At 45.7% G+C, this 14,771-nt stretch overlaps 2 protein-coding genes across 8 annotated transcripts; one reads left to right on the forward strand and one right to left on the reverse strand.

Annotated features, from left to right (window-relative positions):
* The first annotated feature begins 753 nt into the window (after positions 1-753).
* LOC123124009 (nucleolin) lies at positions 754-5,521 on the forward strand. Of its 2 annotated transcripts, XM_044544704.1 has the most exons (15): positions 754-942; positions 1,122-1,217; positions 1,312-1,416; positions 1,650-1,795; positions 1,835-2,623; positions 2,757-2,846; positions 2,930-3,172; positions 3,466-3,690; positions 3,784-3,895; positions 3,981-4,157; positions 4,250-4,437; positions 4,520-4,664; positions 4,749-4,858; positions 4,950-5,035; positions 5,128-5,521. In XM_044544704.1, exons 1-14 carry the CDS (start codon positions 837-839, stop codon positions 5,022-5,024), a joined length of 2,607 nt encoding a protein of 868 aa, XP_044400639.1. In that variant the 5' UTR covers positions 754-836; the 3' UTR covers positions 5,025-5,035; positions 5,128-5,521. The 2 variants fall into 2 exon arrangements, with proteins under 2 accessions (XP_044400639.1, XP_044400638.1); XM_044544703.1 differs by having other exon boundaries at positions 1,650-2,623.
* Positions 5,522-6,762: 1,241 nt separating this feature from the next.
* LOC123124010 (luc7-like protein 3) lies at positions 6,763-10,365 on the reverse strand. 6 transcript variants are annotated; one of them, XR_006460939.1, is made up of 7 exons: positions 10,010-10,365; positions 9,854-9,929; positions 9,526-9,726; positions 8,976-9,185; positions 8,540-8,898; positions 8,387-8,453; positions 6,763-7,038 (listed from the first exon to the last, which is right to left on the reverse strand). XR_006460939.1 is itself a non-coding variant. In XM_044544707.1 (6 exons), the coding sequence occupies exons 1-5, from the start codon at positions 10,219-10,221 to the stop codon at positions 8,566-8,568; spliced, it is 1,032 nt and encodes a 343-aa protein (XP_044400642.1). In that variant the 5' UTR covers positions 10,222-10,365; the 3' UTR covers positions 6,763-7,038; positions 8,540-8,565. The 6 variants fall into 6 exon arrangements, 3 of the variants coding, with proteins under 3 accessions (XP_044400642.1, XP_044400640.1, XP_044400641.1); XR_006460938.1 differs by having other exon boundaries at positions 8,387-8,450; positions 10,010-10,364; XR_006460937.1 differs by having other exon boundaries at positions 7,246-8,898; positions 10,010-10,364.
* Between the last annotated feature and the right edge of the window lie 4,406 nt (positions 10,366-14,771).

Consider the following 14,771-nt stretch of genomic DNA (forward strand, 5'->3'; position numbering starts at 1 on the left):
GACACACTTAGATAATCGATGTAATCTCTTGGTAAGCAAGCATCAATAATCCAGTGGGCTCAAATGTTGATATATATAGTCTATTCATGCATCCACAAGACCCAATCTACTACCAACGGAGAACCTACTCTCTTTGCTATTACATTGTTTATTTTGGATTTTTAGCGCATTTAGGGTTTTTATTCAAATCATTACACTAGTTCAATTCGAGCGAAGAGGTCCCGCAGCAACGCACGGGGTACCACCTAGTTTATAGAAACACTCTTACGAAAACACCTCATATTAACAACCGTGTTGTAGTGTTTGGAGACAAAAGCCAAGTGTGTTTTGTGCAGGTTTGATTCTAGATTGGATTGAATTTGTATGTACATGGGTGTGGTGGTGCTGCTTTTTATTGCCATTGCTAGGTTAACATCCTGGTTTGTTATGTGAGAGGAAATAGTTGTTGTTTCACATATTTCTAACTATATACCATAGTAAGAATTAGGGTTGTGTAATTTGTAAAGGTGATGCGGCATAGAAAACAAAAAATGATAAAAACATTGCAAATTAGAAGACATATAATAGTTGTTTTTATGATTGATTAAAAAATAGGCCCAGGCGATAAAAATGGCGCATGAGGAGGAGAAGTTATTATATTATTTATTTATTTTCTTGGCTTACTTAACGCGTGGGTGTCACTGTTACCACTTCTCCATCTCCATCTTCTTCAACTAATAATAATAAAATAAATAGGAAAAGGAAAGAAATCCCCAACTCCTTGCCCTCCCCTCCCAAATCTGTCTGTCCCCAACCCTAGCCCCCAACTCCACTCCTTCATCAGCAAGCCAAGAAGCATGGCGCCGGCGGCCGGTCGCGGCCGAGGACGAGGACGGGCCCGGGGACGAGGCCGCGGCCGTGGGCGTGGCCGAGCGGCCAAGACCCCGCCGCCTCCCGCCGCAGGTGCTTCCTTCCTTCCTTTCTTTCTTTCTTTCTTTCTTTCTTTCTTCCCCCACCACCTTCATTCCTCTCTCTCTCTCTCTCTCTCTCTCTCTCTCTCTCTGTGTGTGTGTGTGTGTGTGTGTGTTTCTAACCAAGCAATCCCCTTCCTTGCTTGCTTGCTCCCGCCCGCCCGCCCGCAGAACCCGCGCCGGAGGAGGCTCCCGACGCCGCCCAGCAGGAGCAGGAGCAGGAGCACGAGCAGGAGCAGGAGCAGGAGCAGCTCACCCACACCCAAGGTACTTGCCCTTGTTCCTCTTCCCTCCGCCCTACCTAAATAAAAGTTTTCGACTTTCCTTGTTATTACTGCCCGTCTCCTCTTCTTCTTTCCAGATGCCGCCGCCTCTGCCTCTGCCTCTGCTTTTGCCGGGCGAGAGACGATTGAGATCTCTGACTCGCCAGACGCATCCCCTCAGCCCTCCTCGCCAGACATATCTAGTAAGTAACAAGTACCTACCTACTCTGTATATGTTTCCTTTCCACTACTCTACATACAAATACAAGCAAGCGTTGATGGATGGGTCTCTCGTCTCGTCTCGTCTCGTCTCGTGATTTACTAGTTACTTGCTCTTACACACAAGTCTTATTACTCCCACTACATAGTGTAAATATGTTGCTTTGCCCGCCTTCTATCTATTCTATTCTAATGGAATGTCATGTCATGATGCCAGGCTCAACCACAGTCCACCAGCACATCAAGGACGAGGAGCCAAGCTCAATCACACTGCTCCACAACAAACCCCATGAGCTGCTGAGTGAGGCCGACATGCCGTCTGCGTCTGCGTCTGCTACCAATAATGATGAGCAGCAGCAGCAGGAGAAAATGGATACCAATAATGATGAGCAGCAGCAGCAGGAGAAAATGGAGGTGGAGGCTGGAGAGCCTCATGATACGCCCGCAGAGGAACAAGAAGAAGAAGCAGTCCCTACACAAGAAGAACAAGAGGCAGCAACAGACGCAGACAAGCAAACGGTACAGAACGAGGCAGCACAGCCACAGGTGATAATAGAGCAGGAGGGTGAAAAAGCCGACGATGATGATGATGTAGCGGTCAAGACTGATGTTCCTGCACATACTCCAGGCGCTGACACACAAAATGAGCAACACACTCACGCTATTAACCCACTCCACCAGGGACAAATGCTTGCTGCAACTCATGATGATAATTCAGAAAATAAGCACCCATTCCACCAACAACAAATGGATGCTGAGCAGGAAGAGGAGGACCCTGAAGAGGTCATTTTCGACGACTCTGTCTCTGTTGGTGAAGGGCAGGCCGCATCTGAGATCAAACAAGGAGAGGACGATGACGGGCAGGCTGCAGCTGAGAGCAAACAGGAAGAGCACCGTGCTAGGGCCGCGGAGGCTGCAGCTGAGGTCAAACAGCAAGAGGATGAGCGCAAGGTTATGTCAGACATGGCCAACAACAGGCAGCGCAAAAAGGAGCTAGAGATCTTTGTGGGAGGGCTGGACCGTGAAGCCGTCGAGGAGGATATTAGGAAGGTGTTTGCGCACGTCGGTGATGTTGTGGAGGTCCGTCTCCACAAGGATTTATCCACCAACAAGAACAAGGGCTTTGCTTTCGTCAGGTTTGCAAACAAACACCAGGTGGCTCGGGCGCTTGCTGAGGTGAAGAATCCTATGGTAATACCTCAGCTCCCCTCACATTTTCACTTTGAAAAAAAATGTTAGGATACAATGTTCTGTGATGCGATATTCGATTGTTTGTGGGATGTGTGATACATGTTCTTTTTTTATTTATTTTCTTTTGCTGCAGATACATGGCAAACGTTGTGGTGTCGCTGCTAGCGAGGACAACGATACACTCTTCTTGGGCAATATTTGCAATACGTGGACAAAGGAAGCTGTATGTTTTCCTTCAATAATATGCGCAATCACGAGCTTGCCTGTTAATAAGTAATTTGCTGATTCTGTGCCTTTATTTTCCAGATTAAGAAGAGGCTGCTTGACTATGGGGTAGAAGGAGTTCAAAGCTTAACTCTTGTTCCTGATACTCAAAACGAAGGCCAGAGCCGTGGTTTTGCATTTCTCGAGTTTTCTTGCCACGCGGATGCGATGCTTGCATTCAAAAGGCTGCAGCAACCAGATGCTCTATTTGGTCATCCTGAGAGAACTGCAAAAGTTGCTTTTGCAGAGCCAATAAAAGAAGCAGATGCACAAGTTATGGCTCAGGTGCTTAACTACTTTACCATGCTTCCGTTCTGTATATACACAGGATTGTTGTATAAGCAAGTTGCCTTCAATTTTTATTGATGGGGTTAGTGAATTAAGTGACAAGTATAGAAAGATGTCATTGTACTTGCAATAATGGTCTTAAACCTATTGGTTAGTTATTTGTAGTTTATCCAAGAGTTATGATTTACAATGATGCTCATATTTAGCTGCTTGTTAATTATTTGGTTTTCATGTCCAACCATCACAAGTCTACGATTTGTCATGCCGTTGAATACTTTTTCATGCTGCAGGTCAAATCAGTTTTTATTGATGGGCTTCCACCATACTGGGATGAAGAGCGTGTTAAAAACCGATTCAGAGCTTATGGTTTGATAGAACGGGTTGTGCTTGCTCGCAATATGCCCAGTGCTAAAAGAAACGATTTTGGATTTGTCAACTTCTCGACCCATGAGGAAGCTCTTGCCTGTATTGAAGCCACCAACAACACCGAACTGGGTGATGATGGAAAAGCAAAGGTATTTTTCTGGTTTGGAATGGTGCCGTCTTTGTTTTCATGTCCTTGTGTTGATGCTTATAAGTGATAGATAATTTTGGTGTTTTTAACTTAGCTAAAAGTAAGGGTTAGACTTTCGAACCCTCTACCTAAAAGTCAGGCTGTGAAAGGTGAAATGAGTGGCGGGTTTCGAATTGGACATCCTGGATCTGGTTTTAACAGGCCTGGTAAGTAATTGTGCCCCCTCCCGAATTCCTTGGCTGCTTGTGTTGTTATATGAGGATTTGTTTGTTGACTTCTATGGCTGTGCAGGTAGAGGTTTTAATAGGGGAAGAGCTGCCCCTCGCCGGGAAGGTTTCTATGGTGATAGGGGTTTCAATACTCATACTCCTGGTCGTGGTGGCAGATTTAATTCTGCATACAGTAACAACAGTTTTGAAGCTTCGCCCTCTGATTTCCGAGCCAGGCAGGCTCCTCCTGCCTTTCGAGGTGGGCTTCCTAATGTGATTCAGAAACACAAATTTACTGCTTCAACCTTTTGAGCTCATTTTTACATTGCTGACTAATATTTGGCTTCGCAGGGGGTAGATGGGAACCTTCCTCAGGAAGGCAGCATGATTTCTTTGATAGAGGGCATGGGAGAGGATATCATCATCCACCTAGAGGGCCAACATTTGAGCCCGAGGGTGATTTTGGTAGACCCTTTGGTGAAAACCCATATCTCTATGAAGATGTTCGGCATGGTGCCAAGAGGCCATATTCTCACATGGTTTGTTACAATATTTATTACTATATTAAGTCCTAAGTAGTTCTCTGTACCATCTGCACTGAACTTGCTTTTTCTATGATAGGAACCCGGTCCTCCTGGATACTTTGAGCATGGTCCTCCTCGTGTGCGCCCTCGCTTTGACCATTACGAGCAGCCGCCATTTCCTGGAGGGAACCGTTTTGGTCATTATGACCAGCCACCATTTCCTGGAGGGGACCGCCACAGAGGTTGTAATCCTATGTTGTAACCATTTTGCTATGCCCCTTTGATCTTATTTTGTGATAGCTTCTCATTGTATATTGCCATTGCAGACTCTTTTGGAACGAGGGGCGGTTATTCACGTGATCACTATGGCCCTGGTCCTGGTCATCCCCCGCCCCCTGCCCATGCCCATGCCCATGCCCCGCCCCCTGCCCCAGCTGTAAGTATGATGTACCTTGGTGAAGTTTGGTTATCCCTCTGTCTATTTGTCTAATTATCTGGCTTCTACTTTTCTCTCCCATGTTATGCAGCAATATGGTAGGGGTGCATTCCGACCACACCATAGAGGCGGCGGGCATTCTGGAGGCGGTTATTACCACCACTAGGTGGTATCACAGTATGTCTCTTGTCACCGGGTGTGACTTTCTCTTACTGGTCTTGTTTGATATTTGCAATGATCGTGCGGCACTAACATCGGTTTATATGCAGACATCAGGTGGTGCCGTGTGACACTAGTGTTTGGTTTGGTATGACTAGTGAGAAACATTATGCCGCTTATTAGCTACTAGTACTCGCAAGTCAGTTGGTTGTTAGTTATCTTTCTAAGTACCGTTCGTTGTCACAGACCAATAATTAATTGTCCTTGTTAAAGGACATGTTTGGGGTCATGAATCTGTTGTGAGGATATTGGTGGATGATGTTATGTTATATGACTAGGAGTATGACATGGACCGACCTCTCTGTATTTGATTAGATAACATTATGGATTATGGATTTTAGACAGTTGATGTGGCTTTGCAGAGAATTACCTGAGATTGTTGATGTTGGTCTTGAGGTCAAATGGGGATATGAAATTGATATGAGGCTGTTGTTTAGTAAGATATTTGATTCTTGTCTTGGGGATATTTGGTGTAAATGTTGTGATTATATCGTGGAGTGGATGGATGATGCAGTAACTAGCATTCACATGAGGCTGCAGTTAGGTGTCACAATTGTTGGAGTTGGTCAAGTAGACTTTTTTTTTTTCTCGAGGTACATTGGCTGGCTATTTGGGGAACATGATGAGGTGCTCTTTGGGGAACATGATGACAGAATTTCAGCATGGATCAAGAAGTTGTTTTGGTGTTATATAAGAGATTGGTTCTGGTTGGTAACATTTTATAGTCAATTATGAGTTGGATTTTGGGTTGTTGATGATTGGTTCTGGTAGCAAGATTTCATGGAATTCGTTAGAACGTTTAGGCTTTTGTGTTTGTGGTATGTGAAGGAGTGGATATCAGTGAATGGTTTTGGCCCCTAACTTGGTGGCAGCGTATATTCTACTAGTGTGTATATATGTTATAAGTTGTATGTCCTGTGTTTGTGTTTTTTTAACACTTGTAGCTCTTCCTTCTTGTCTTGGTAATTTGCTAACATAGTTGTAAGCGATTATTACTGGAGCACTAGAGGGAGCATCTTCATGAGGCAGGTAAGAAAAGCCCTCCGGCATGTGGGTCTAGACTCTAGACTAGAGGTGTGCTGCATTCTTGGGGCGATGAAGGCATTCTATTTCTTGGTGTATGCATAGCAGCATTTGATTTGAACAAGGATTCTTCTGATGGATCTTGTGTTTGTACATTTGACGACCACTCTTGTGTTTTTAGATACTACATTCCCCAGATGTTTTTTTTTTTGGTTTTTTCAACTCCGTGCACACATGTTTTGAATGTGATGATAATTATAATTGCTTACTCCCTCTTGAAGCGAACAAGTCCGTCCGGCATGAAAATTTAGGTCGTCGATTTAACTAGTCGAGCATGTATAACATGGCATAAAAATTACTCCCTCCCTCCATCTCAAAATAACTGTCTCAACTCTGTACTAGCTCTAGTACAAAATAACTTATTTTGGGACGGAGGGAGTATGTTTCAATCTCATTTGATAATGAATCAAGAGACATAATTTTTATGGCTCACAATACATGTTTCGATAGTCAGATCTAGGACCTAAAAAACCATATGACCAAATCATATTTCACACCCAGGGCAGGTATTCGTTATTACTGATGGTTGGAACAAAAGGTGTTATCTTAATTGGTTCGTCTCGTGTGGTAGAAAGAAGTGCAAAGGTGCCAGAAAACAAATATCGCCAGAAAATGTTTCTATATAATCACATCGCACGTCACTTGGTGCGTTTGCGAGAAAAATACAACTTCAACATACTCCAAAACGTTTCTCAAAGCTCAAACAACTGGGTGATTTTACATGCTCAAATTCAACTCTGAACCATGAGAATTCTCGATGCCCAAAAGGGTGATTCTGTAATTGAAATCTAGCATTGATCTCTGTCGCATGCACCGGTCGACAACACTTGAATTCATCAGGTTGATGTACCAACAAGTCCCAAGTTGACGATCCAATCCTGTATTTATTTAAAGATTGATGATGAATGCTAATGACCATATATATATATATATATATATATATATATCACAAGATAAGATAGACCATGCTCGTCTCTTGATAAACAACAACAAGAAGAAGAAACACACAAGATCTGTATTGTATTTGGCCACGCCCTATATTGATGGCTGGGTACCCAAAAACGGATGCCCTATAATGTTGTTACCTCTTGTTCTTCTGCCAAAATATCACCTGCGCCTAATTCTTCCAGGTCCCCTCCTTACCAGCCATGTATGTTGTCAATTTCAATTATTAAACATGCAAGACAGACAGAGGTTACGGGTTACCTAGGACGATATGATAGTGCTATCATCATCTCAAGACTTTCAGCTCTATCGCACAACAATTCTTAAGTTCCTATACTGAAAGAAATCCCAATGTCGGCCATCCTCGTGTTTAACGATTGTACGATACACCTACTGCAGATACTAGTCAATGTCGTTTCTTAAAATCTGTCGACAAGAAATGCTGGCGCAGTACACACAAAATCTCTACTGGCAGTGCAAATTAAATCTTGTACTCCCTCCGTTCCGAATTACTTGTCACAGGTATGGATGTATCTAGATGTATTTTAGTTCTAAATACATCCATTTCTGTGACGAGTAATTTAGAACGGAGGGAGTACAAGACTAGGCATTCAGAAACCGCTCTACTATAATGTTACCTGAATTTTCCCAACCTTCTATACGTCATCAATTTGGCATGCAAGACCTTCCTACTGTTCTTCCAGGTCGTATCATCAACCATTTTAACATGTAAGACAGAGGTGACGGATTACCTTCCTACTGTTTCTTCCAGGTCCGGTCCAACCCAACCTTGTATATATCATCAATCATTTTAACATGTATAAGACGGAGATCACGGGTTACCTTCCTACTGTTTCTTCCAGGTCCGGTCCGGTCCGACCCAACCTTATATATATCATCAATCATTTTTAACATGTATAAGACGGAGATTACGAGTTACCTGTCTAGTGTTTCTTCCAGGTCCGACCCAACCCAACCTTGTATATATCATCAATCATTTTAACATGTATATAAGACAGAGGTTACAAGTTACCTGTCTAGTGTTTCTTCCAGGTCCTAACCAAACCTTGTATGTCATCAATCAATCAATCAATCATTTTAACATGTAAGACAGACAGAGGTTACGGAATACCTGCCTAGGATAGGATGATAGTATCATCATACGGCTTTCAGCTCAATCATATCAAACAACATTTTTTCAGTTCCTAGACTGGGAAACACAATCTCAGAGTGCACGTAAGATGTAATAAACACAGAAATACTGCCAAGAACAGATGGTACCTTCCTCTGTTTTTTATCCTCTCTATAATAAAAGGAAGACCATAGGTATGGTTTCAACAAAAAGCTGCTAGAGCAGAGTAAGGTTTAAATTTAATCATGACAGCACTCAGACATTGCGACTGAATGAATAAGCAAAGGAGCATAATGGTCTACCTCACGAGTCTCATAACTTGAAATGATTAATAACCATGCCTCCCCGGAGACCGGGACCTGCTCCTCACCCTCCCCGGGTCTCCTCTTCTTGAAAAATCACCACCGTTCCTATCTCTGGGCCTCGCCCTTTCAGAATCCCTGCGGCTGTTATAGGAACCGCCTCTATAGTCTGACCCTCTACCTCCGTGCTCATAGGGCCTCTCTCTTTCACGGCTTCGCTCATAGTAGCGGTCACGGTCATGCTCCCTAGATCTCTCCCTATAGTCGTCACGGTGGCCTCTGTTATGGTGGCCTCTCTCCCGGTTCAGACGCTCCTCTGCTTCCTTCTCCCTTGCAAGCTTCTCCGCTTCTTTCGCAGCCTGAAAAAGCAACTACCATCAGAACTTGGCCTCATAAAGCAGAAGAACATTGTTCTCTTTTGGCGCAACCAACTAACCTTGTATTCGGCGAGAAATTCCCTGACCAGACCATAACCAATGTGCTGTTTGCCGGTGACATGGGACTGCGTCCTCTCAAGGACGTCGTTGGTGACGAGAAAGGAGCCGCACTGCTCGCAGAGCTCCATCTTCTTCTCTTGCGGGACCATGGAGAGCTTGGTCTCAATCTGGTGGGTCAGAGCCGACTTCTCGAGGTTGAGAATGTCCACCTGCAAGCCAGGAACAGAAGCTTTGGTTGAGGCATCATGTAATTATCACCAATGGCTGGTAATAATCAGTAAGACGATGTTTCGTTCACTGTCCGTGCTAGCCTTGCCAAAGTTGGCCACGCGAATAATTTGGCGTAGGTTTTCGCCGCCAGCGATTCGGCAACCCGCGGATGTACAAAGGCTGCCAAAAAATTGGCGTGGATCCGACTTTTTGGTGTCTACTATCGAAAGCACGCCAACGCCAATTAATTAATTGGTAGGGCAGCCCCAGGCTTGAATTCAATCCAAGCAGACCCTAAGTAAGATTAGTAAACACAAAGAGAAGGCCAGGGGGGTCTACCTTCCTCATGAGCGCGGTGGCCTCGTCGATCTTGCCGGTGTCGCCGAGCTGCTCAATCTGCTCGAGCAGCTTCTTGATCTTCTCTTCGAGAATGGCGAGCTGCTCGACCTTTTCGGCGTGGGCGGCGGGGGGCGGCACCTCCACGACGTCCTGGGCCAGCCTGTCGCGGCCGCGCCTGATCTTCTTATCAAGGTCCTGGACCTGCAGCAGCAGCAGCAGCAGAAAGAGAGATGTGTTGGAATCTGGATAGATAATTCAACCAAAATAGCACCACCATGTCTGTGTAGATGCAAATCTGTGTGTGAAGAAGAGGAAGAGGAACACAGACCAGCCTCTCGCAGCGGTGGGCGAGGTCGGCCTCGAATTTGGGGAGGGCGGCGGCGTAGCGGGGGGAGGACTCGAAGCTGCAAACATATGTTGGTTGGGAGGGGATGATGAATCGAAAGAAATCGAAATCGAAATCTAGATAAGAAAGGATAAAAACCTTTGCTTGAGCGCCGGGTCGTGGATCTTTGGGCATACTCCGAGGTTGCTCTTGGTGTTGATGAAGAGGTCGTGGGGGCAGAAGCGGGCCATGTAGGGGGCGCACACGTCGGGGTCGTCCCACGCCACCTCCCGGTGCTCCTTCTTCTCCTCCTCCGTCAGGTCCCGCGACGAACCCATCAGCGCGTCAAGCAGGGCACGCTGCGCGTCCATCTCTATCGATTCTCTTCTCTTCGATTCGACTCGACTCGAATGGAATCGAATCCGAGGGATCTCCGGCCACAAACCCTAAGCCTCGGCGGCGGCGGCGGCGGCGGCGTGAGATGTTTGGGGCAGGAGAAGAGAGCCAGAGGAAGAAATACACCACAGAGAGAGAGAGAGAGAGAGAGAGGGGCCGGCCATTGGATTGGATAATTGTTATTTGGGCCCAAATCTCAATGAAATTTCAGATTCCAAGTCCAGTTACCCAAATTGTTGTATTTACTCCAACTCCTCTAGGATTTTCATCTGGTTTTACTCATGTATAGTATGTATGTGATTCTTTCCCTCTTGCGATTGCAGCGCCCGGGGCACTCATCCCCTCCATGCTTCACCGACGAGCCTATGGATCCGACTCCCTTCCGCCTCCCGCTCGGGCTGGGAGAGGGATTCGGGCGCCACAACTCCGGGCCAGTAGTTTAGGTTAGGAATATTTTCCCCTCAAAAGGTGCAGCCCTTAGGTTGGAGATGACGCTTCATTTTTTAGTTGCTCTTTCAGCCTTCAATCCTCCTTGAGTTTGTTCATCGGGGCGAAATCGACGTAGATTCATGTCATCTCCTTGGGGAAGCGACAGTAGGTTTTTTTTTGGTCGTATGGGTGCGACGGAGAGATTTGATGGCAAGCAAAAACTTTGTGGTTGTCATAGACAAGGTCAGGTCAGATTCCATAAAGGTGCGGCGACAACGGCTCATCCTGACGACGACAATAGAGATCGCTGGTGGTCCATGTACTTTTTAGAGTTAATTACACCCGGGGTACAAAAACTTGTGTGGCGGTAATAAAATCATGCATAAACTGAAAACCCCATAAAAATGGTATAATATTTTCGATAAGGACTCAGTTAGGCCCAAATCATATCCAAAGTAGCCACACGCCACGTATGCCGGGAAAAGGCGATTGTGCATGTGTTTTTATGAGGAAAGCCCCCCTAAGATCTATGCTAATTAACCCATGTCACTCCTCTCTATATTATCCCGTTCCCAAATCCCCTTCTCCAAATCCCTAGCTCAACGCCTGACGGCACGCCAACTTCTCGTGTGCACCATGGAGGGGGCGGGGGGGGGGGACGTGAGGCGCTCTATTGGGTCATCGTCGATGTCAAGCTCTCGTTGTGCACTTTTGAGGGGCAAGATCTGTGACAGGAACGGCGGCGGCAACCAAGCCAGTGGCGCCGATGGTGACATGGTTGGCAAATGGAGAATGACCTCAGCGCTTGGTTTTCAGCCTTTTTGATGTTGCTGATGCCAGTCACCAAATGTAGGCGAGTGAGACCGGTGAAAGGATCGAGATGGACCTAGAGGGGGGTGAATAGGTACAATTACTAATTTTAATTGTTACTTAGCAATTTTAGGCAATAATGCGGAATATGAAAGTGAGCCTAATAATTGCAAGTATGATGCTAAGAGCTAAGCAAGGTAAACAAGTAACACAAGTATGTGAGTAAGCAAGCACAATATGATATAAGTAAAGACTAAGAGACAAGTAACCACAAGTAGGAAGTTAGGGTTAGGGATAACCGCAACTTCGAGAGACGAGGATGTATGTCGATGTTCACTTCCTTGGAGGGAAGCTACGCCACCGTTAGAGAGGTGGATGTTACCACGAAGGCACACCAACGCCACGAAGGCTCACCCTATTCTCCCTTTGAGACAACACCACGAAGGCGTTCTCAACCACTAGTGGTAGACCTTGGGGTGGTCTCCAAACCCTCACAAACTTTCCGGGGGTAATCACAATGGTCGATTCCTCTCCGAATGACTCCTACCGCCTAGGATCTCCAACCTCCAAGAGTAACAAGAACGATGGGGAAAAGCTCAAGACTTGCTCAAATCACGAATTCCTTTGGTGCAAGGATGGGGAAGGAGTGGATCTATCACTTGAGTGGACAACTTCTCTCAAATGCTCTCAAATTCCTTGGGGATCTAAGATTTGGTGTAGGAGTGTGAAAGAGAGAGTGAAAAGTGTTCTTGAGGATGTTCTAAGTGAATGGTCAAACCTCTCACGGGATAGGTGAGAGGTATTTATAGTATCCCTCAATAAGTGGCCGTTGGAGCCACTTGGGAGCAGCAGCTGTCGGACGTCGAGGCTCACCGGACGTCCGAGGCCTCGACAGACATCGGACGTCCGACAGGGACCGGACGTCCGACGTTTTGGCTCATGTATAGTATAGTATGTATATGTATGTAACTCCTCTTACGGCCTACTTGCTTGGTGATTCTTTCCCTCTTGCGACTACGGCGGCCATCCCCTCCATGCTTCAGCGACGAGCCTCTCAATCCGACTCCCTTCTGCCTCCCACTCGAGTTGGGAGAGGGCACTCATCGCTCGGGTTGGAGATGACGCTTCGTCTTCGAGTTGGTCTTTCTAACTTCAATCCTCCTTGAGTTTCTTCATCGAGGCAGAATCGACAGAGCTTCGACGTAGATTCATGTCATCTCCTTGGGGAACCGAGAGTAGGAATTTTTTTTGTCGTATGGGTGCGATAGAGAGATTTTATAGCAAGCAAACACTTCCCAGTTTTCATAAACAAGGTCGGGTCAGCTTCTATAAAGGTGCGGCGACAACGGCTCATCAGATAGAGATTGTTGTGCTCCATGTACTCAATGCACTTCTTAGAGTGATAATTACGCCTGAGGTAAAAAAACTTGTGTGGTGGTAATAAAATCATACATAAACTAAAAAAACATAAAAGTGGTACATTATTTTCGATAAGAACTCAATCAGGCCCAAATCATATCCAAAGTAGCCACACACACCACATATACCGAGAAAAGCCGATTGTGCATGTGTTTTTATGCGGAAAGCCCCACAAGATATATGCTAATTAACCCATGTCACTCCTCTCTATTTTATCCCAGTTCCCAAATCCTCTTCTCCAAATCCCTACCTCAACGCCCGACGGCACACCAACTTCTCGTGTGCACGCCATGGAGGGAGGGAAGAAGGTGAGGCTCAATACTGGGTCATCGCCGATGGCAAGCTCTCGTTGTGCACCTCTGAGAGGCAAGATCTGCGACAAGAACGGCGGCGTCAACCAAGCCAGCGGCACCGACGGTGACATGGCTAGCAAATGGAGAATGACCTCAGCGCTTCATTTTGAACCTTTTCGCTTTTGCTGACGCCAGTCACCAAATGAAGGCGAGTTAGACTGGGTCATGTGAAACTGCCCAAGATGATAGGGCTAAATCGTGTGGGTACGAAATGACGCCGGTTCTTACATTGTGCAATGAAGGATTTGATGCAGACCAACGATTTTAGAGCTGTTCATATGAGGTACTAAATTAGGTATTTTGGTTTCACTAACTTTTGCATTGTCTGAAATTTTGACTTAATGTGCTTTTTCCATTTAAAACTCGATCATAGGGGTTTCACTCCTATGGGTACTTGAGGTGGATCGATCAAGAGCGGCAGGGAAAAGCAAGGCTTGTGATTCACAAGCCTGCAGATTGATACGTCCATTTTGCATCATGCTTTTATATTGATATTTATTGCATTATGGGCTGTTATTACACATTATGTCACAATACTTATGCCTATTCTCTCTTATTTTACAAGGTTTACATAAAGAGGGAGAATGCCGAAAGCTGGAATTCTGGGCTGGAAAAGGAGCAAATATTATAGACCTATTCTGCACAACTCCAAAAGTCCTGAAACTCCACGGAAGTTCTTTTCGGAAATAATAAAAAATACTGAGCGAAGAAAATACTAGAGGGGGCCCACACCCTGGCCACGAGGGTGGGGGCACGCCCTACCCCCTGGGAGCGCCCCCCTGCCTCGTGGGCCCTCTGGTGGCCCTCCGTGCCCATCTTCTGCTATATGAAGTCTTTCGTCCGAGAAAAAAATCATAAGCAAGCTTTCGGGACGAGACTCCGCCGCCACGAGGCGGAACCTTGGCGGAACCAATCTAGGGCTCTGGCGGAGCTGTTCTGCCGGGGACACTTCCCTCCGGGAGGAGGAAAATCATCGCCATCGTCATCACCAACGCTCCTCTCATCGGGAGGGGGCCAATCTCCATCAACATCTTCACCAGCACCATCTCCTCTCAAACCCTAGTTCATCTCTTGTATCCAATTCTTGTCTCTAAGTCTGAGATTGGTACTTGTAGGTTGCTAGTAGTGTTGATTACTCCTTGTAGTTGATGCTAGTTGGTTTATTTGGTGGAAGATCATATGTTCAGATCCATTATGCATATTAATACCCCTCTGATTATGAACATGAATATGCTTTGTGAGTAGTTACGTTTGTTCCTGAGGACATGGGAGAAGTCTTGCTATTAGTAGTCATGTGAATTTGGTATTCGTTTGATATTTTGATGAGATGTATGTTGTCTCTCCTCTAGCGGTGTTATGTGAACGTCGACTACATGACACTTCACCATTATTTGGGCCTAGAGGAAGGCATTGGGAAGTAATAAGTAGATGATGGGTTGCTAGAGTGACAGAAGCTTAAACCCTAGTTTATGCGTTGCTTCGTAAGGGGCTGATTTGGATCCATATGTTTAATG

The sequence above is a fragment of the Triticum aestivum genome, chromosome 5D (assembly GCF_018294505.1).
Source record: "Triticum aestivum cultivar Chinese Spring chromosome 5D, IWGSC CS RefSeq v2.1, whole genome shotgun sequence".
Classification (NCBI taxonomy): domain Eukaryota; kingdom Viridiplantae; phylum Streptophyta; class Magnoliopsida; order Poales; family Poaceae; genus Triticum; species Triticum aestivum.

Excerpts from the sequence above, each read along its gene's own strand:
- LOC123124010 (XM_044544707.1), bottom strand. The coding sequence starts at position 10,221 with ATGGACGCGCAGCGTGCCCTGCTTGACGCGCTGATGGGTTCGTCGCGG. Across the intron at positions 9,727-9,853 it reads CCCACCGCTGCGAGAGGCTG|GTCCAGGACCTTGATAAGAA; the intron begins GTCTGTGTTCCT and ends CTGCTGCTGCAG. Across the intron at positions 9,186-9,525 it reads CCACCGCGCTCATGAGGAAG|GTGGACATTCTCAACCTCGA; the intron begins GTAGACCCCCCT and ends CCTGGCTTGCAG.
- LOC123124009 (XM_044544703.1), top strand. The coding sequence starts at position 837 with ATGGCGCCGGCGGCCGGTCGCGGCCGAGGACGAGGACGGGCCCGGGGA. Across the intron at positions 2,847-2,929 it reads ATACGTGGACAAAGGAAGCT|ATTAAGAAGAGGCTGCTTGA; the intron begins GTATGTTTTCCT and ends TTTATTTTCCAG. Across the intron at positions 4,438-4,519 it reads AGAGGCCATATTCTCACATG|GAACCCGGTCCTCCTGGATA; the intron begins GTTTGTTACAAT and ends TTTCTATGATAG.